Source organism: Trichechus manatus, unplaced genomic scaffold (assembly GCF_000243295.1).
Source record: "Trichechus manatus latirostris isolate Lorelei unplaced genomic scaffold, TriManLat1.0 scaffold00023, whole genome shotgun sequence".
NCBI lineage: Eukaryota > Metazoa > Chordata > Mammalia > Sirenia > Trichechidae > Trichechus > Trichechus manatus.
Genome location: NW_004443959.1, coordinates 9,178,953 through 9,201,024, shown reverse-complemented (window position 1 = coordinate 9,201,024; position 22,072 = coordinate 9,178,953). Strand labels below are relative to the sequence as shown.

At 39.8% G+C, this 22,072-nt stretch overlaps 1 protein-coding gene across 1 annotated transcript in view; it reads left to right on the top strand.

Annotated features, from left to right (window-relative positions):
- Positions 1-21,865, top strand: part of GRHL1 (grainyhead like transcription factor 1) — a 54,095-nt gene extending 32,230 nt beyond the window's left edge. The window contains exons 9-16 of the mRNA XM_023728263.1: positions 2,056-2,214; positions 7,244-7,331; positions 8,487-8,626; positions 9,701-9,738; positions 16,036-16,127; positions 16,464-16,549; positions 19,618-19,682; positions 21,507-21,865. Of these exons, the coding sequence (XP_023584031.1) occupies positions 2,056-2,214; positions 7,244-7,331; positions 8,487-8,626; positions 9,701-9,738; positions 16,036-16,127; positions 16,464-16,549; positions 19,618-19,682; positions 21,507-21,621 (783 nt within the window). The 3' untranslated portion in view covers positions 21,622-21,865. The remainder of the gene's footprint in view (positions 1-2,055; positions 2,215-7,243; positions 7,332-8,486; positions 8,627-9,700; positions 9,739-16,035; positions 16,128-16,463; positions 16,550-19,617; positions 19,683-21,506) is intronic.
- The last annotated feature ends 207 nt before the right edge of the window (positions 21,866-22,072 follow it).

Below are 22,072 nucleotides of genomic sequence, written 5' to 3'. Positions count from 1 at the left end.
CACTCATCAGAAATAAATTCTGAAACTAACTGGAGCTGAAAAACATTGAAACCCTGGGTGAAGAAGTTAAAATCCGGAATCACAAAAAGTTGTGTGTAATGGGGAGGAGGCGTAGAGCATATTCATTTGCTGGACAAAGATTCACCTGGGTTTCTCCAAGTACTAACCTCTAGTACCGCATTAATAATGACTAAATTCATTTTAATTTTTAAGAAAATTTGCTGAAATATAAACACATACACATTTCTTAACTGTTTTGGAGCACAGGATAAGGAGATGAGAAGAAGGCACGCCATCCTTTGTTTTTCTTTTTTGAAAGAGAAGAATCCAGCTGCCATTTAGATTTTCACATAATTAATGTATTGCTAAGATCTGTGTCAATGGCTGAAATGAAAGGAGCTAGTGCAAAACCTGCTGTAGTCGGACATACATTCTCAGAAAAGCTGTTTGTGTGGGTGAGTGGTAGCTCGGGTGCTGATGAAAGAAAAAGACTTTTGAAGCCATGGGTTGATAAACTTAAGAGTCTGATTTAGATAGTTTTCTCCAAAGTAATTTTGTGATTGACTAGTGCACCCCATATCTGTTGCTTAAAGAGTTGGATTTTTCTCCTCCCATGGAAATAGGCCCACCAGCATAATGTCTTGCTGGGTTATTCTCCTTCTAGGAAGTTTCAACCACATCTTTGTGGAACTGTCTTGAGTGGGGAATGCATTATTTAGTGTTTTGTGATCATTAAGTGCTCAGCCTGTTAACAAACTTTACCACTTTAATGTCTTAGTTTTCACTTGGCCATGTAAAGGTGAGAATTCAAATTATATTTAAACAATGAAAGACTCCTGAAAGGAGATAGGAAAATTATTGTAAATTACTCCCTGAGGCCTTGGCCTACTGTGATTCTATAACCAAAAGACCAGTAAGAACAAATTGGGGGAAAAATTAAGATTTTTTTAATTGAGAGAGATTGAGAACATCATTGGAATCTTATATCGTATTTTTATGCAAATAAAACGTGTTATACATCTTTTGCCAGTTGCTCAACCCCCTCACGCATTATTTTCCTAGGCGTGCTATGTGCGTTGTATGTGTGTACGCATTATTGATGTGGGCGTGTGATTTGCGAAAATATGGTAATCATAAGTATTATGGATTAGAGGTATATTGATTTCATAAATTCTAACATATTAGAACATGGGGTACTACAGGTTTTCTTATGAGGTGGTACAAACGTAAATATAGATGGATTCCCAAAGAGTTTGTGCCAAGCTATAAAACAGCTGCAAAGAGAAGTATATTATTAGTGATGTTTAAAAATAACATCACGGAAGACAACCAGACTCTTCCAGTTGCCCTGTCTGATATTAAATGAGTATTCTGGGAGGGAAAATTAACAGGGATGCAAAGCTGCTGTCCTTTTTTTCCCTTTGAAGTCTACCATTCCTGTGATCAAAGGTAGTTTGTTTTTCTTAAAACTTTTTTCAATTGTTGTAAAAATACATATAAGACAAACTTGTTGCTGTCCAGTTGATTCCGACTCTTGGCGACCCGATGTGTTATAGAGTAGAACCGAGCTCTGTAGGGTTTTCTTGGCTGTGATCTTTATAGAAGTAGATTGCCAGGCTTTTCTTCTGTGCTGCCACTTGGTGGGTTTGAACCACCAACCTTTGGTTAACAGGCAAGTGCAAATCATTTGGGCCACCCAGGGACCTTATATATAACACAACATTTGCCAGTTCGACTTTTTTCTCATGTACAAGTCAGTCACGTCAATTACATTAATCATGTTGTGCAACCCTCTCCAATAATTGTTACCAAATTTTCTCTCACGATAAATAGTAGCTCACTGCTTCATAATCAGTGACTCTCCCTTGCCCCGCTCCCAAAGGTAGTTTTAAAATTAAACCTTTATTACCCCGTAAAAAAGTTTCTTTTCAATGAGAAGCTAAACTCTCATTTAAATATATTTGAGTAATTTCAGTGATATTAGTATTTTTACCAGCAGTGCTAAGGTTGACTGTTGGTGCCTGTTGCTTACGGCTCCTTTTCTTTCCTTTGCAGGTTTTCATCTCCGTGAACTGCTTAAGCACAGATTTCTCTTCTCAGAAGGGTGTGAAGGGTTTGCCTCTTAACATCCAAATTGACACCTATAGTTACAACAACCGGAGCAATAAGCCTGTGCATCGGGCCTACTGCCAGATAAAAGTCTTCTGTGACAAGGTAAGATTGGGTAGGGATGCTTAGAATAAAGAGTTTGGCAAAATGAGACTGGTGGGGCACAGCAGTCCAGGGACAGGGACTCAAAGGCAGGAGGGGACAAGAAAGCTGGTGATAGGGAACCCAAGGTTGAGAGGGGTCAGTGTTGACATGTTGTGGGGTTGTTAACCATTGTCATAAAACAATATGTGTTCTGACTGTTTAATGAGAAACTATTCTGTAAACTTTTATCTCAAGTACAATGAAAAAAAATAACAGTACACATATTGCCCTATGACAATGGTTGACAACCCCCCAGCATGTCAACACTGTCCCTTCTCAACCTTGGGTTCCCTATCGCCAGCTTTCCTGGCCCCTCATGCCTTCTAGTCCTTGTCCCTGGACTGCTGTGCCTCACTGGTCCCGTTTTGTTTTACGGGGCTGTCCAGTTCCCGGCTGGGTGGTGAGCCTCAGGAGTGACTTCACTGGTGAGCTGGGGTGTTGTCTGGGGACCATGCTCTCGGGGTTTCTCCCGTCTCTGTCAGGCCAGTGAGTCTGGTCTTTTTTTGTGAATTAGAATTTTGTTCTGCCTCCTTCTCCAGCTCTGTCCAGGACCCTCTGTTGTGATCCCAGTCAGAGCGGTCAGTGGTGGTAGCTGGGCACCATCTGGCTGTGCTGGACTCGATCTGGTGGAGGCCGTGGTGGCTGTGGTCCATTAGTCCTTCGGACTGATCTTTTCCTTGTATCCTGTTCTCTTCATTCTCCCTTGCTCCCGGGGGGTGAGACCGGTGGGGTATCTTAAATGGCTGCTCACAGGCTTTTGGGACCCCGGATGCTGCTCACCAGAGTAGAATGTAGGACATTGTCTTTGTAAACTGTGTTGTGCCAGTTGAGCTGGATGTTCCCGAGAACCATGGTCCCCACAGTCTTTTTTTTTGTTTTTTTTAATTAAACATTTTTCTATAAAAAAAGAATAAAGAGTTTGAGATATATTCTTCCTCACAGAAAAAAGACCAGGGTCTGTTTAATATATTGAGTTTGGTATGAATGCATTGCTGCTGATATAAAATAGCATATTTTAAATTAGCATGTATATTTTTATAGCCTTGCAATGACACATTATATTAAAAAAAAAAACCCATTGCCGTCGAGTTGATTCCCACTCACAGCGACCCTATAGGACAGAGTAGAACTGCCCCATAGGGTTTCCAAGGAGCAGCTGGTGGACTTGAACTGATGCTGTTTTGGTTAGCAGCTGAGCTCTTAGCCACTCTGCCACCAGGGATCCGACACATTACATAGAGAAGAAAAAAATCTCATTTTAACTAAAGAAATTAGAAGGGTTGATAATATATTGTGTTGTGAATGTCTGGTAAAGTGAAGGTAGTGTACATGAGGTACGTATTGGGTTGTGCTCAGTATCTTAATGGCACCTAAGCTTACTTAAACTTGTAGCCAGTAACCACTGTATTGGAGCTCTTGTTTAGCTTTGTGTATCACTTTTGCTACGTGCAAATCCACAGAGAATGTTGTAGGTCCCTTGTGTCTTGAGGAGAGGAGCTAGTGGTATCGTTGAGAATTGGGAAGCAGCCGTAGGTGAATGAGTGGTCCGTTGTTCCAAGGTTGAAGAAGACTTAGATTTTCCCACTCAAAAAATATTGGATTATTTTTGGCCACTTCCCCTTTTTTCATCCTGTTGAATAAAACCTCTTTTATTAAGATTTTTAGAAGATACTAGATAACTAGAAAGGAGCCCTGGTGATGTAATGGTTAAAGCGCTCGGTACTAACTGAAAGGTTGGCGGTTTGAACCCACCACCAGATGTGGCAGTCTTCTCCTGCAAAGATTTCAGCGTAGGAAACCCTGTGAGATAGTTCTGCTCTGTCATATAAGGTCGGTATTAGTCGGAACCGACTCGACGGCACACAGCAGCAACAAGAGATAACTAAAAGTGTATTTTCTAGTGTGTTTGATAGGCCTGGTCCGCCTGTCATCCTGACTTTTATGCTAGGTACGTGAAGCACAGCACCTGACCACGGTAAATGAATTGAAGACCTTCTAAGTTCAGAGAGCTTTCTCAAGCACCCAGACTCAGTTAACGTTTATTGTGTACCTACCTGCTACTGTGCCAGATTGTATTTGTTTTCTATTGCTGCACAAATTCAGTGGGTTAATACAACACAAATTTACTATCTTATTAATTCTATAGATCAGAAGTCTGATGTGGCGCTCAGTGGGCTAAAATCAGGGTGTCAGCTGGGCTGCATTCCCTTCTGGAGGCTCTAGGGGACAATCTATTTCCTTGCCTTTTCCGGCTTCTAGGGGCTGCCCTCATTCCTTAGCTTGGGGCTCCCTTCCTTCTCCAAAGTCAGCAATGGCTGGTGTCCACACTGCGTCACTCTGACATTGCTTCCATCCTCACATCTCCTTCTCTGACTCTTCCACTTCCCTTTTCCACTTGGAAGGATCTTTGTGATTATATTGGGCTCGCATGGATAATCCAACGTAATCTCCTTATTGTAAAGTCAGCCAGCTAGCAACCTTAATTCTATTTGCAACTTTAATTCCCCTTTGCCATGTAACCTGGCATATTCACAGGTTCCAGGGATTAGGATGTGGACATCTTTGGGGAGGGAATTGGGTGCCACATGGGTACTTTCTCATATACTGCATTTTATAAATAAGTCACCTCTAGTGTAGCGCAAGAATTACTGACCGTAAATCAGATTTCTTCCCTTTACACCACAGTCCTCTTTTCAGCCAAAAGAAAACCTGAAGAAAAACTATTGGATTGTTTTTTTTTTTTTCCTTAAAAAACTAGGAAGAAGTAAGTTTTATCAGTTCAATTTAAAAAAAAAATATTCTTATCTGCTGTTCCTAAAAATATTCCATGTCTATCTAGGGAATAATTTCTTTGATAGTACTTAGAACTCATAAATTCATCTTTTGACTGCTGTAATGATTTTTATTTTTTGGAAGACGTTTGCTAACACTGAGTAGTAAACACAGTAGAGGCTTGCTCTAATGCCATCCTCAGGGTTCCAGCCTTGAGACCCTTCACCTAGAATAGCACTATTTTAAGGCACTCAGCAAAGGTCAGTTTCTGAATCAAGGCCTTTCCTCAGTGTGTACTCCCATTATCTATCAGCAGTGTCTCAAACATGATGAAGGGCCATGTGTTTTATCTCTAATTTGTCATGAACTTCTGTAAAATACAATAAAAACTCAAGTGAATTGCTGGAAGAAGGAAACGAAACATAAAGTCATACAAATTATAAGCCCCCATTTTTAAATTATTTGATTCAGCAGAAATAAACTATTCTGATTGCTTTCTAAATGCTCACTGTAAATGTCCGACCTACCTTTGTTCAGACCGTAAGAGTCCGTGGACTGATGACTGGTCTGAGGGTCACCTTTGAATATTGCTATATTAGAGGATGCCAGCATGACTTAGCATGAACTGGAGATTTCCATATCAGACGGTAAAAATTGTATAAACAATTTGAAGGGAAGGTATTGATTCTTGCTCTTAAGTTTAGTTTTAGTATCAAGACTTTTTGAGGGAGACTCACAGGTAGCTAACTGATTTAGAAAATGAAACATAGAGAAGGTTTCATGAACTGTCCAAAGTTATCTGATTAGTCAGTGGTGGTACAGAGTTTAGAAACCAGCTCTCTTTGCTGTGTGTGTGCTTAAACACTGCAGTGCTGTTGTATTCCGGGAAGCAAAATGCCTTTTCTTCAAAGTTGCCAAAGAGAATGTGGTTGGGACAACACATGATTTCATCTGCTGATGTTACTGCCTGCTTGCTCATCTGTTTATGTAGGTCACATGCAGTAGGAACGTAGTTTCCAAGGTCTTGGATGTCATGTCACATGTACAGGCCAGAGTCGTTCATGGTTTTTTCATCTCTTGTGTATAAGCAGTTTAAGGTGGTAAAAGAAAATCACACGAAGCCATGGGTAGAAAAATTGGAGTCTAGTTCTAGTGGTGTTTTGTGTCATCTAAGTCAGTAGACCTCAGATACCCTCAGCCATCATGGGTTATGACTTTTGTTTGTAACTCCCCTAAAAATACTCATTACCTGTTTTTCTCTTCCCTGCTGGGGTAGGTGGTTCTAAAGACGTACATGGAGGTGAAAGCTGCTCATCTGCTCTCCCATTTTTCTGCCCTTTTGGCATATACAGTGTTAATAGTGTCATATAATAGTAGGGTACTTAAGGGACGTAGGAGGTGGAACTATACACTCTGCTTTCATCCCCAGTTTTTAGTCTCTGCTACTATAGGTTGATTTTAAAATCTTGTATGAGAAGAAAGGAAATCTCTGTCATCCAGATATAATTGCCAATAAGTCAAGCAAAATGATTAATAGTTATGTTTTTATCACATGTATTTGCTGATCATGTTTAAATACTAATCGGGTTCTTTTTTAAAAATTTTTTGTGGGTTCAGTTGCATTACATTGTCACTCTCTGTATAGTTGGTATACACAGTACATGTATGTCCTTTTTATCGGACTGTGGGAACAGTTTTCTCTCTTTTCAATGATTATGCAGATTTCTTTGCTGTTGTGAATTATAGTTGGTTGTAGCTCTCACTTAGTTGATGCCAAGTCCTTGGTCAGAATCACAGTTTGCAATTACAACATTGCCCATATAGGAAAGTACAGTCAAAAGTTGGGTCAACTTGTATTTTTTCTTTCATTTTCTAATGGGGTGCTACTAGACAAAGGGAAAAGGCACTCATTTCTTTGAAGACAGTGTTACATTATCATTTTCTCAGCTTTTGATTTAACACAGCCACATCTATGATTGGGAGGAATTTTGCTTTATTTGCTAAAATAAATGTTTCTCTGTGATTCGTTATAGTCAAAAATAATTTTAAGAATAGACTTTTTAGAGGAGACTACTGCTGTCACAAGCTTTATGAATCTAGTAAGTAATGAACTTTATCTTCAGAGAGGAGAGACCCCCCCGACCCAATGGTCAGGATAAGAGAGAGATTTTTTAAAGGGGATGAGATCAACAGAATCGTGTCTTCTCTTGGCGTACAGGGCGCTGAACGGAAAATCAGGGATGAAGAACGAAAACAAAGCAAAAGAAAAGGCAAGTGTCCTGACCCCAGCTCCCAGTTGAACGCCTGTAAGTAGAAACGTTTCCACCAAGCATTTAAGACCTTGTCCGTTCAGAGTGGTGTCTTGGATGGTTTTGACTGCTCAAAATGGAAATGTGAAGTGGTGTAAACCAGATGAATGCTAAACTCAGTAGTTTTCTTGGGGACTGAAGGAAGGATTCGTGAGTTTTTTCAGGACTCAGGGTTTTGGCTGTCATTTCTAGCTCAGGTTGCTGGTTCTCGTTTTGAAAAATAACACATTCTACCTGAATAGCTGTTTGTTTAGATTAAAAAAAAAATAAGAATTGAGAATTCAGGAAGTCTTAATTCCAAAGGAGTATAGTTTTCTAACATGAATCTATAGGGCTTATACATTTGGACATTTTACTAGGAAAGCTGCTTTTTTTTTTTTAATATGACCAGTATTCATTTTCACAAAACTCTGTATCTCTCAGCTAAAAGAAAACAAATGCTACTCTCTGCTTGTAGCGTTTCATTTGCTGTGCATGGGCCTACCGCTTGTGTTCTTGGAACAGGCAGTCTGGCTGAGCAGACATTTGCCCTGCATCACAGTAGTCAGGATAGTCCTACAGGCATCAAAGCACAAACTCCTACGTCATTTCAGAGGATAGCTAACTAACTAGAAAACCTCTTCAGTAAGTATTCAAGGCCAGATTATAGGGGAAGATGGAGTCTATAATTTAATAAATTAAAAATTAGACAGTCCTGCTTACTCTTAATCTCAGTGTTGAGCTCTCAGGGCATTCTGAAGTTGAAAGGTGCATGCGATTAGAATGTAAATGATTTAATGAGGACAGCTAAGGTGGACCCACTCCCAAATGACGTTCATAGAATGAGAAGGTTTAGCCTTCCAGACAAAAAGTCAGTATGCTTTGCTGTGTTAAGATCTTCTGTGTGTATATGCCCACGTATGTTTAAAGACACACTTTTCTCTTTTGGTTTTGAAAAGATGTTCCGTGGATTTGAGTGTGAATACACACAACATATTTCTTCACATAAATAGATTTTTCTCTTAGCTCAGGGAACATAACCTGTATCTTATGTGCTGCGTGTGTACCTCAATTTTTTTAGGCATTGAGGAGAATGTAGCCTGCATCCAGTCTGTATATATAATCCGTTGACTCTGGTTTCCTCTTTTTTTCTTTTTTTTTTTTTTTTTCCAGTTTCTGATGTTAAAGTGCCACTGCTTCCCTCTCACAAACGAATGGATATCACGGTTTTCAAACCCTTTATTGATCTTGATACTCAGCCTGTCCTCTTTATTCCTGATGTACACTTTGCCAACCTTCAGCGGAGCACTCATGTAGGTACCAATATCCCAGGCAATACTGTAAAGTAAAGTAAGACGTGACAAAAAAATTCTTTGGCGTTTTTCATGGTAAATAGAAGCCAAATTTTAGTAAGTATTAAGGGTGAGATCTTTGGAACATTTAGTTGGGATGAGATGATAACCTTGCAACACAATGTTTAAGCTTTGCTGATTTGAAAATGCAGTGCCAAGCCTGTCAGCTTAATTCTGTTTCTTAGCTCTTTTAAGAGATTCTAGAGTCATAACATAATATGAGGTTTGAATCTATGATGTTGTGAATGTAATTTGTATGGGAATATGGGTATTCCTAGACAACTCAAAATAGAGTTTGGATAGAAAGGAGGAGCCATTGGAGTAACTAGGGTAGGTAGACTTAATGGCACAGAGAACATCTGAATGCTTTATGGTTTCAATTACTGAATCATCATTGACACACGTAGTACAGCCGTGTTTTGGCAAATAATGCTAAGTTTAAAAGATAGTCACACCCTGCTTTGCGGCAAAAACTTACTAGATATAGGAACTTGAATAGAGCGAAGCGTGCTTTTTATGCTGAGATCAAATAAATATTAAAAAAGATGTTTAAGACAGATTTGTAAGGACTGATGATTTTTCAGATTTCTTGGGAAGCCATTGCCATTATATTCAATTTCTAATAAGCTTGGTGTGAGGGTGCAGGGGTCGGCAAACTTTGTTTATAAAGGGCCACTTAGTAAATATTTTAGGCTTTTTGGGTCATACAGTCTCTGTCATGACTCTTCAACTCTGCATGCAAGTACAAAAACAGCCATAAACAGAATGTAAATAAATGGACATGGCGATGTACCAATAAAACTTTATTTATACAAACAGACATTGGGCCATATTTGGCCCTCTGGCCATAGTGTGCCTATCCCTGTGTTAGAGTAGTTCAGGATACCTATAAAACCTGGTTACTGAAAAATAAAGCTAAACGATTTTGTATTAGATTGGTCAAATTCAAAATTATTCCTATTTTAGGAATAATTTATTTATGGTCTGAAACATTTTCAGCATATTTTTGAAAAGCAATCTGTTTTTTGGTCTTAGGTTCTTCCCATTGCCTCAGAAGAACTTGAGGGTGAAGGGTAAGATTTATGTTTTGTTTTAATAAATTATTTTTATTCTAAAGCAATTTCAACTTATAGAAAAATTACAAATATGGTACAAAGAACCATTTTTTCCTGAACCATTGAGAGTAAGTTGCTGACTGATGACCTGTTACTCCCAGATACTTTAATGTTCTACAAACAGGGGCAAGTCTTATATAATTGTCAAAATTAGGATATTCACATTGATATATTAGTACCATATAATCCGCAGACCCCATTCAGGTTTTGCCAGTTGTTCCAATGATGTCCTTAGCAAAAAAGGATCCACTTCAGTGTAACACATTTATATTTCACCGTCAAGTCTCTTTAATCTTCAATCTGGAACAGTCTCTCCTTGACTTTTCTGACCCAGCACTTTTAAAAGTTACAAGTCAGTTATTTTGTAGACTGTCTCTCAGTTTGGGTCTGCTGTTTTTCAGATTATAGAGCATTGCCAGGAATATCATAGTACTATGCTGTGTTGTTGTCAGTGCATCCTGGCAGGTGGCATGTGACTCAGTGTGTCCTGTTACTGATGATGTTCATTTTGATCACTTGATTCAGGCGTCTGGTGTCGCCAGGTTTCTCCTCTGTGAAGTTACTCTTTCCTTTCATAATATGCATTTCCTGGGGAGGTACTTTGAAATTTTGTAAATCTCATTATTCATCAAACTTCCAATTTATTCATTTATTTACATCAATAAGAACCCACAGTTTTCCTATTTACTTTAATGCTCCAATTGTCCCAGAATTGGTCAGTAGAAGAAGCCCTTCAAGCTGGCTCCTGGTTCCTTTGAACATGCCTCCTCATTCTTTGATCACTTCTTTGCTTTCAGATACAAGATGTTCCAGGCTCTCATACTTTCCCTTCTCCAGCCCTAGAATCAGTCTCTGCTGCAAGGAACTCTGGTTCCTTTCAGTGGAGAATGGTTCTTAGAATCTAAGATCAGGAACCTAGGCATGCTCGTTGCTGTTGAGGTATTGCTGCTTCTCCCCTATGTGGGCAACCTCTTCATCCTGCTTGGGCTCTGACTCCCCACGCTAGACAGCCCTCCTACTCAGATGCTCCGCTTACTCTGTTGAGGGTCAGGCACCCTACTTTGGGCCATCGTAGTGCCCCCTCTGCCTCTTGTTCAGACCCCAGCCTTGCTCTTTCCCACCTGATGACTTTAGTACAGTTTTTTAGGAATTTTTCAGGAAGGGGAAGATAATGTTTTGGTTTTCAAATCTCCCTTTTTCTCTTGACACTAACCTGCCCTTCAGAATAGGGTACTATGATGGAAGGTACCTAGGTTTTAAAGCCATGTAAGCTTTCATGTTTTCTACTTACATAACTTCGGGCAAATTATTCTGAGCCTCAGCTTCTTAACTGTTAAATGAGGCTAATAATATCTTAGAGTGGTGTGAGAATTAAATTGAATGGAGTAATGGACCTAAAATACCCATTGCTAAGTGTTCAGTAAATGGTAAATGGTTTTTATTATTATTTTAATCTTCCTTTAAATTTGGAGCAGCCCGGATGTCCAGGTTGATATCTTTCCTTCTTTCTGAGAATGGAAGCCTTGTTTGTGATACAGTTCAGGTTGTCATTAGTTTGAACATTGTCCAGACCATTCTACAAGCTGCACATTCATTTGAATACTGCTCCTATCCTTGCCACCTTAACCTTGTGATACTCAGCAATCCCTGACCTAGGCATTGTAGTGCCCTTTTGAATACCAGAGTTAAACTTGTCCTGCAAAATAAATGTATAATCCTTTCAGCAGAGGAAAGGGGCCCCTGAGAACATGAATTCCGCACCATGAAGTGCATCAGAATTTTATATTTTACATTACTTATTTGTGTTTTTATATTGACTGAAGGAAACTGTTCTGTTGTATTCATTCCACAAATTAAACTATGTGCCAGGCAGTGTTCTAGGTGAAGATTACATCAGTGACTAGACGGGCACGGAGCTTACATTGTAGTAGGGGCGACAGACAGTAGACAAAGAAGTAATTTCTATTTGGTGATAAGAGCTATGGAGAAAATTAAGTGGGGAAGGGAGATGGGAAGTGCTAGGGGTTGAGGGTGGTAAACATAGATAAGATGGTCTGTGAAAGTGTTACTGAGAAGGTGATACTTGAGCAGAGACTTGAGGGAAGTGAGAAATATCTAGGGAGAGAGCATTTCAGACAGAGAAGACAGCAAGTGCAAAGGCCCTCGGACAGGTGCATCCATGGCATGTTCAAGAAACAGCCAGGAGGATATAGAGGGTAGAGAGGAGTGAGTGAGGGGAGAATTGTAGGAAGGAATCGGCCAGACATGGAGAGCGCTGGAGGCCATTGTGAGGACTTTGGCTTTTACTGTAAGATGGCTGCCTCTAGAGCTGTGCTGTCCGGTAGAAATGTGTGATGTGACTTACATATGTGATTTTTACATTTTCTGGTTCATCATTAAAAGTGAAAATAATTTTAATAAGGTTTTATTTAACCCAATCTGTTCAACTTGTAATCAATATAAAAATTATTAATGACACATTTTACATTATTTTTGTCATACTAAGTCTTCAAAATTTGTTGTGTATTTTACATTGTACAGCACACCTCAATTAAACAGTGTAGCTTTGTTGTTGTTGTTAGGTGCTGTTGAGTCAGTTCTGACTCATAGAGACCCTGTGTACAACAGAAGGAAACACTGCCTGGTCCTGCACCATCCTCACAATTGTTACGCTTGAGCCCATTGTTACAGTCACTGCGTCAGTCCGTCTCATTGAGGGTCTTCCTCTTTTTCGCTGACCCTCTACTTTACCAAGCATGATGTCCTTTTCCAGGAACTGATCCCTCCTGATTACACATTCAGAGTATGTGAGATGGAGTCTTGTCATCTTTCCTTCTAAGGAACATTCTAGTTGTACTTCTTCCAAGCCAGATTTGTTCATTCTTCTGGCAGTCCATGGTATATTCAATATTCTTCGCAGCACCACAATTCAAAGGCATCAATTCTTCTTTGGTCTTCCTTATTCATTGTCCAGCTTTCGCATGCATACATTGGCTTGGGTCAGACACACCTTAGTCTTCAAGGTGACATCTTTGCTTTCCAACACTTTAGAGAAGTCTTTTGCACCACATTTGCCCAATGCAGTGCGTCTTGTGATTTTCGATTGCTGCTTCCATCGGTGTTGATTGTGGATCCAAGTAAAATGAAATCCTTGACAACTTCAGTCTTTTCTCTGTTTATCATGATGTTGCTTATTGGTCCAGTTGTGAGGATTTTTGTCTTCTTTAGGTTGACGTGTAATTCATACTGAAGGCTGTAGGCTTTGATCTTCATCAGTAAGTGCTTCAAGTTCTCTTCGCTTTCAGCGAGCAAGGTTCTTAGTGATTCTTCCTCCAATCCTGATGCTGTATTTTTTATATAGTCCAGCTTCTCGGATTATTTGCTCAGTATACAGACTGAATAAGTATGGTGAAAGGATACAACCCTGATGCACACCTTTCCTGATTTTAAACCATGCAGTATCCCCTTGTTCTGTTTGAACAACTGCTTCTTGGTCTATGTCCAGCTTCCTCATGAGCACGATTGAGCGTTCTCGAATTCGCATTCTTTGCAGTGTTATCCATAAATTGTTATGGTACACACGCTGAATGCCTTTACAGTCAATAAAACACAGGTAAATATCTCTCTGGTATTCTCTGCTTTCAGCCAAGATCCATCTGACATCAGCAGTGATATCCTTTGTTCCACATCCTCTTTCTGAATCTGGCTTAAATTTCGGTAGTTCCCTGTTGATGTACTTCTGCAACCATTTTTTAATTGGCTTCAGCAAAGTTTTACTTGCGTATGATATTAATGATATTGTTCGATAATTTCTACATTCTGTTGGATCACCTTACTTTGGAATGGGCATAAATATGGATCTCTTCTAGTTGATTGGCCAGGTAGCTGTCTTCCAAATTTCTTGGCATAGATGAGTGAGCACTTCTGGCGCTGCATCCATTTGTTGAAACATTGCAAATGGTATTCTGTCAGTTCCTGGAGACTTGTTTCTCATCAATGCCTTCAGTGCAGCTTGGACTTCTTCCTTCAGTGCCATCAGTTTTTGATCATATGTTACCTCCTGAAATGGTTGAACATCGATCAGTTCTTTTTGGTATAGTGATTTCTGTGTGTTCCTTCCATCTTCTTTTGATGCTTCCTGCATTGTTTAATATTTTGCCCATAGAGTCCTTCAGTATTGCAGCTCGAGGCCTGAACTTTTTCTTCAGTTCTTGCAGCTTGAGAAATGCCAAGCATGTTCTTCCATTCTCTGAGTCTTTGCACATTTCATTATAATACTTTACTTTGTCTTCTCAAGCCGCCCTTTGAAATCTTCTGTTCAGCTATTTTACTTCATCATATCTTCCATTTGCTTTAGCTACTCTACATTCAAGAGCAAGTTTCAGAGTCTCTTCTGACATCCATTTTGCTCTTTTCTTTCTTTTTTGTCTTTTTAATAACTTTTGCTTTCTTCATGTATGATGTTCTTGATGTCATCCCACAACTCATCTGGTCTTCGGTCATTAGTGTTCAACGCATCAAATCCATTCTTGAGATGGTCTCTAAATTCAGGTGGGATATGCTGTAGGTTGTGCTCTGTCTCTTGTGGACTTGTTTTAATTTTCTTCAGCTTCAGCTTGAATTTGCATGTGAACAATTGATGGTCTGTTCCACAGTTGACCCCTGGTCTTGTTCTGACTGATGATATTGAGCTTCTTCATTGTCTCTTTCCACAGATGGAGCTTTAGAGGGTTTTGAAAAAGGAGAAACATGATCAGATTTTCATTTTAACAGAATCACTCTGGCTGCTCATTTTACAATATAGGTAGTCCCTGACTTACGACGGGGTTTCATCCCTATGACTAATCTGTCGTAAGTCGGTTCTGACATAAGTCGAATACTTCATTTTTTTTTCATTATTATTGTCTTTTATTATCAGTATCTTTACAAATATGATCTTTGTCTTTTCATAGTATTAGGCTTTTCATAGTTCTTATTCTTCTTATCTGTCCCATTTAACATCATTGACTAACCCTCTACTTCTCCAGACTCTGCTCTCTTTGGTTTTTTTGGAGCTACTGCAGTCTTGGTTCTCCTCTCGTTCTGATGATATCTTCTCTCTGTTCTTCACTGGTGTTACTCCTGACACTCTAAATGTAGGCATTCTGTAATGTTCATTCCTCAGCTCTTTGCTTTCCTTCATCCTTAATCCATTCCCAAGACTTGAAGTATCATTTTGGGGCACTAACAGTAGATATTGTCTACTCTGCTTTCTCTCTGAAAGGATAGTTCTGCTGTGCCACTTTAATTCTTAGTGTTTCCGCTATAAATCCTACAGATACTTTTATTGAATGCTAGAGTGTATGTGCTAGAAACTGTGACAGAATAAATATTTTTAAGGCCCAACTTCTATTCATTAAGAGCTCATTCTGCTCAAAACCAAACACTCGTTGTCTTTAATTTTCAGTTATTTTACTGTTTTCTTGTTCACTCACACTGAACCTCACAGTCGCTGAACATCCTTGGTCTGTGCCTTTGACGGCCAGTCACAGAAGTCACTTCTCCTGTATCCACTCTCCTCTTTTTATTTTCACAGACACTGCTGTATTTAAAACCCTTACAATCTTATGCTGTGGTTATCCCAAAAGTTCTCTAACTGGTTATTCTTCTTCAGGTCCTGGAGTCCTCTCCAGTCTTCACCACGCTGTGATTATAGCATTCTCTTCTCACAAAACTTTCAAAGATTCCCTTGTTACCTGCACCATAAAATCTATAATTCCTTAGAGCCTAACAATCAAGATATTCCACAATAGAATCCAACCTAACTTGTCTTCCTTTGTCTTCCTATGGAACATTGTGCTTCAGCTAGCCTGGCTTCGTATTTCTTGCTCCCACTTTTCCCTGTTCGTCAGACGCTCTCTCCTTTGTTACTACCTGTGCAAAGTTATCTCAGATCCTACCTACTCCATAAAATTCTCATGACAAGAAACTCTTCCCTCCTTGAGAAGGCAGCATGACCTAGATAAGAGCAATGGAGGATGTCTGGCAGGTAGCCTGAGGGTAGGCCCTGAGCCCCTCGTTAATTCAGTAAGTATCTTTCTTTGGACCTCAGATTTGTCATCCACAAAGCAAGGAAGCTGGACCAGATAAACAATGAAGGTTGTTTTAAATCTAAAAGGCAGTGATATATCCTAGGGCTCTTTTTGTTTATGCAGTTGATTTGGTACTTGGCATTTAAGTTGAAGTCACTAATTACGTATTTTGGATCCATGGCAGATCTAACATGAAAAGGGGGCCATATGGAACGGAAGATGACTTTGCTACTCCACCTCCTGCTAAACTGACCCGGATAGAAGAACCAAAGAGAGGTGCGTTGTTTTAGATTTCTTAGTGGGAGTTTCACATTAGAAGTGAGTTTTGAATCTGTCAGAAGTATAAATTGCTCAAACAGATCTTGTCCAGTTTCACTTCCTAGAGTGTTCTTCCATCAGCCATCATCTAGCTTGAGCTTGGACTATAGCAGAGTTAAAAGAGAATTTGAAAACTGTTCCTTAAGACAAATTTCATATTGATTCATGTTTGCTGTCCTTGACGTAGATGTATATTTTTGTTGTAACCAGTACTTATTCTGTGCTTTCTTATTTCGATTATATGAATTAACTGTGTCATCCGCACCCCCCTCCTTGTTTCTGATCGGGGATTAGTGCTGCTCTATGTTCGAAAGGAGTCAGAAGAAGTCTTCGATGCCCTGATGCTCAAGACTCCGTCTTTGAAAGGCTTAATGGAGGCTGTAAGTAATGCAGACTTTGTAGTGCCCTTTAGAAAATGAAACTAAGATGACATTCCATTGAACAAATTTTCTCAGACTATCCAGATTCCTTTGTTGTACTGAAATCTTTAAAGCCTTTCCTGAGCCGTGGTGCTTTGTTTATGCCTGTTCTGCATCACACACTTCAGCCTGCCTTGTATTGTGGTCATTTGCTTGCATGTCTGTCTCTTCCACTCGGTCTTAAACTACTGGCCCTAGCACACTGGTTGGTAGATAATAATCACTCAGTAATATCTATTTAACTGAATTGAATGAATTTGTGATGGCCTGTGAAATCGTCTAAACTTTATATACCTGGTTAGAGTGAGTTGGCCATTTAGCAAGCCATTTAGAACTAACAAAAATTATTTTTAGTCAAGTAAAATCGTAAAAACATCATACAGTTTAGTGGCTCCTGGATCTTCTTTGACAAAATTTAGAGGTGTGACCAGTGATGACCGTAAATCCTTCCTACAGAACCTCAACAGAGGGCTGAAGAGTCATTTGATGCCAGTGTTCCCTTTTGGGACATCAGTAAAAGTGACAACATGAGAAGAATACTGTGCTGATTTCCCATGTTGCCCTTGCTCCTGCGTAAAATTGAAGTGATCAGGACTGTGTCTAGATACGTACCAACGTCAGCTCCTATGTTGTTGTTGTGTGCCGTCAAGTCCATTCCAACTCATGGTGACCATGTATGACAGTAGAACTGTCCCATAAGGTTTCACAGGCCGTAATCTTTATGGGAGCAGATTGCCAGCTCTTTTAGCCCATGGAGATGCTGGTGGATTCAAACCATTGACCTTTGGGTCAGCAGCTGAGTGCTTAACCGCTGCCCCACCAAGGCTCTTTTCAGTTCCTGTAGATGACAGAAATCTTGGAGCTCAAAGCACGTGCATAATTGGGCTGGCAACGCGTCAGGCTCCCCCTGACAGCTACCGTGTGTTGAATTCATTTAACAAATATTTGTTAAGGCCTGCTCTGTCCCTGGTACTGATGTAGGCACTAGAGTTACAGGAGTGCCTAACGGAGTGTACATTTCTAGTTAGGGACAATAAAATAAGTTAAAAATTAATATGTAATTGATAAGTGCAATGAAGAAGAACAAAACAGACTGAAAGGACAATGGATTGTGGGGGAGCTGTTGTTTAGTCTCTCAAGGAAAGTTCCCAGGGTTCACAGACATCTCTTTAGGTGTGTTCCCTTCTCACATTTACCACAACCAACAAGCCCCACTGTCCCCTGCTTTCCAGCTGTTGTTCTGTTTTTCTTCTGTGATTTCTTCTGAGTTTCTCTTTCTCACCTTGTTACTTGATGACCCTTCATCATTTCTTAAGAATCATGCGAGCTCTTGATTATAGGAAGAGAGTGTGAAAAAGATTGAGACTTACTGTGTCAAATATCCACCACTCGTCTGTCAGTTTGATGTACTGTGGTGGCTTGTGTGTTGCTCTGATGCTGGAAGCTGTGCCACTGGTATTTCAGATACCAGCAGGGTCACCAGACTAAGTTTCAGCGGCGCTTCCAGACTAAGACAGACTAGGAAGAAGGACCTGGCAGTATACTTCTAAAAAATTTGGCTAGTGAAAACCTTAAGAATAGCCGTGGAATATTGTCCAATATAGTGCTGGAAGGTGAGCCCCTCAGGTTGGAAGACACCAAAAATACGACTGGAGAAGAGCTGCCTCCTCAGAGTAGAGTCGGCCTTAATGATGTGGATGGAGTAAAGCTCTCAGGACCTTCCACTGCTGATGTGGGACGACTCAGAATGAGAAGAAGCAGCTGCAAACATCCAAGGCTAGGTTTTTGTGAATATACAAAATATTATTATCCAGTGATATAGAAAAGAAATAGATTTTTATAATTGTGTGCTGAGCTTGGATTTAGTGTGAAATTTATATTTTTGTTAGATTGAGAAAGATATAAAAGTTGGTCTTCGGAGGCCCCATTTCTTAGCACAGCCTGGTGCTTTGCTTTTCCAGTTGAGACTCGGCAGTGGTCCCAGTTTGGAAGTGGTCTAGACAACAATTCCAAATAAAGCATTTGATCTGGGACTTCCCAGTAGACTGAATCAGCTGCTTGTTCTTGGAGTAATTCATTCTTTCTCTTTAAAGATAGCCTCTATGCCCTGAAGGCACAACATCCAAAGTTTACACTGGGATCGTTACACTGTACTGTGTGGCCCACTCATTGATCACAAAGAAGGCGTGGACAGAGACTGAGGACAGGCCGAGGGCCACGCAGCAGTGGCTGCAGCTGTGTTTAGTGGGAGCTTTCATGATTTTACAGGATGCCTTACTGTTTTCTGGAAGGGCTCTGTGTAGATCTGGCAAAGATGGAGTTCTTGATTTGTGGTCAGGGAAGTCTCTGATGTTTCTTTTGGACTATGGGATATGAAACTTTTTTTTCCTTCCCATAGTTCTATACGTGAAATTACTTAACTCCTGCTTCGTGCGGGACACCCTTTAGTCTTCATAACAATCCTGTGACATGTGCAGTGAGTCTCACTTACTGATGAGGGGAGACAGCGGGTCAGGAAGGTCACGTGCTAATTAATGGATTGACTCAGCTTAGATGTGTCGACTCCAAAGAGAACTCTTTGTACATTTGTTCACAATCCCTGTGACCATATAATACACTCACCTGTGACCATGTAATGCACTCACCTCAACTGTGTAGTACACTCACCTGTGACCATGTGATACACTCACCTGTGACTGTGTGATAACACTCACCTGTGACTGTGTAGTATGCTCACCTGTGACTGTGTAATATGCTCACCTATAACCGTGTAATACACTCACCTTGTCCTAGTTATATATATCCATATTTTTTCAGTCAGTTGGCTTATTGACATCTGTGAACTAGGGAACCTGATTCCAGCTCCCCCAAACGTAGTAAATCCCCCACAGACATGACGGGGTCTTAGATATAGCTTCATATATGGAGTTTTGAAAAAACAGTTGTTTCTGTATTTATTAACCACTGCACCACCAGGGCTACTTTATTTGAAAACAGCATTTTATAATTATTTTTCTTTTCTCCTTTAGATCTCAGACAAGTATGATGTTCCACATGACAAGATTGGGAAAATATTCAAGAAATGTAAAAAGGGGTGAGCACTGACTGGCACTCTTAGTACCTCTGAAGAATGTTATGTTATTTGCATGCATTTGTGCCCAGTCCAGAAGCAGTTATAGAAACACTGATGCTAGAATGTATATTTTTCTCATTAAATTATTCACATAAAATTGATCACCCTTTCTAAGACATCTTGCGGCTTTTTTTTTTTTTTCTCAAGTAAAATTTTATTTGCTCTTCCCATGCTTGGCAGCTGTGAAGTGGCTCCAAATTCCAGAGCACATTAGGAAATTTACTAAGGATAACAGCAATAGCCACTCCATTTACTGAACAGCCATCATGAGCCAGGCTCTGGATCGGGTACTTCACGTGGCATTTCATTTAAGTTTCACACCATCCTCCTGATACGGGTGTTATTATTCGTAGTTTATAGATGAGGTGGCACAGGGAGCTTAAGAGACTTGTCCAAGGTCTTGTCACATGTTACTGGTGGAGTCATGGCTAAAATTCGGTTTTGACTGAGTAAAGCCTCTATTCTTTCTACTCTTCCATCCTGGCCTGGATCATATTTTCAAGTCATATAGCATTGCTTCTTTGTCCAGAATATTTTTAGTTCTGCTTTACTTAAGTGTGTGTCTGTGCTGTTCGGGATGGAGAAGCAGGATAGAGCATAAGAATTTTTTGGCTTAATTCTAAAACAGATCCTAACTGGAATGTTCAGGATGGCTTTAGTGGAAAGAGTTGGACTTCATAGTGGTTCAAGTAAACTTTGAGGGTAACTTGCCAGAGAAGATCATTTGTCAGGAACCTGTGGCTTCAGATCAAGTAGATTAATTTTATAAATATGCTTTCTGAAGCAGGAACAGTGAAGTGCTCCTTCTGTAGATTTATTTTGTTATAATAGTTACTATTTATTGAGTGACTACTACATGCTAGAAATAATAAAAATAAATAAGCTAGTATCGTTTACCATGTGTCATGCACTGTTAGAAATGCTTTACTTGATTCCTTCATTTAATTTTCACATCACCCTTATGAGATAAGCATTATTATTGCTCCATTTTATAGATGAGGAAATTGAGGCTTTTTAAATTATTTTTTTATAATAAAAGAGAGCTTTGCCAGAACATCTGTTTATATCATGGATGCAGGCCTCACCCCCAAGGAAACTCCTCTTCTGACTGATTGGCTGCTCCCATCAGATCACAGAATGAGAGGTGATAAACAGTGTCTGCCAAACCACTGAGAATCATAGCCTGGCCAAGTTGACACATAACATTGACCATCACAGTCCACCCCTTGTCAGCTTGGCACCTATACATGTCTCCTTAAACCATACATAATCTCTAAATAAAGACAGTTACAGAGTCATCCTTGTGCCTAACACAATACAACTAACATGCATACAACCAAAAACGCTCTAGCCCCTTTTATGTCGTATATTTTATAATGAGTAATGGCATAAGGGAGGGAAGAAAACAGAGATATTTACTATATATACACACATACACACACATATAACAAAATAAGGAAAAAATACTAACAATTACAGTCTGTACTTCTGCAACTGGCCACATAGTCGTAGCTGGTATTTAGAACTACCTTCTTCCACCACCCATTCTGTATTCCCTGTTATAAAAGCTTTACTTGATTCCCTCATTTAATTTTCACATCAGCCTTATAAGATAAGCACTATTATTGCCCTACTTTATAGATGAGGATATTGAGGCTTAGGGAGGTTTAAATAATTTGTGTCCTGTGTTACAGTTAGTAAGTGGCAGAGCTAATATTAAATCTGGGTCTGACTCCAAAGCCTAGTAGGAATGAAGTGAACTTGTCTTTGTGTCTCCTTATTCAGGATACTGGTGAACATGGATGACAACATTGTGAAGCATTATTCCAATGAAGATACCTTCCAGTTGCAGATTGAAGAAGCAGGGGGATCGTACAAACTCACCCTCACTGAGATCTAAAGGCCTACCTGCCCACAACTCCCCATGAGTTAAATGAAGGTGTCCAGTAGATTTATTGTTTGGCAAGCCACAGGTACACCAGCCAGCCACCTTCCAAGCAGGGTGGATGTCAGTGGAGGGGATGTCTTTTGAGTGGGAGATGGAGCAGCATTTGGCTTGGAGATAGAATTCAATATATTGCATTGGTATTTTTCAGATGACAGAGAAAACCATATATCATTATGTTTGAATTTTTTCATACAGATACTGAAGATTAGAAGTGAAAACTTTGTTCCAAGATTTAATAGATTCTCTAGGAGCCTTTAGGATATCTGCTACATTATTTATAAAAAAAAATATTGGGCTACCTACCTTGTGTCTCTTTAATATTAGTGGGCCTGCTCACTGATGACGTCAGAAAAAGCAGTAGACTTGGCTTTCAGGGTTCTGTGCTCTCGCCTGAGCTCAGTAT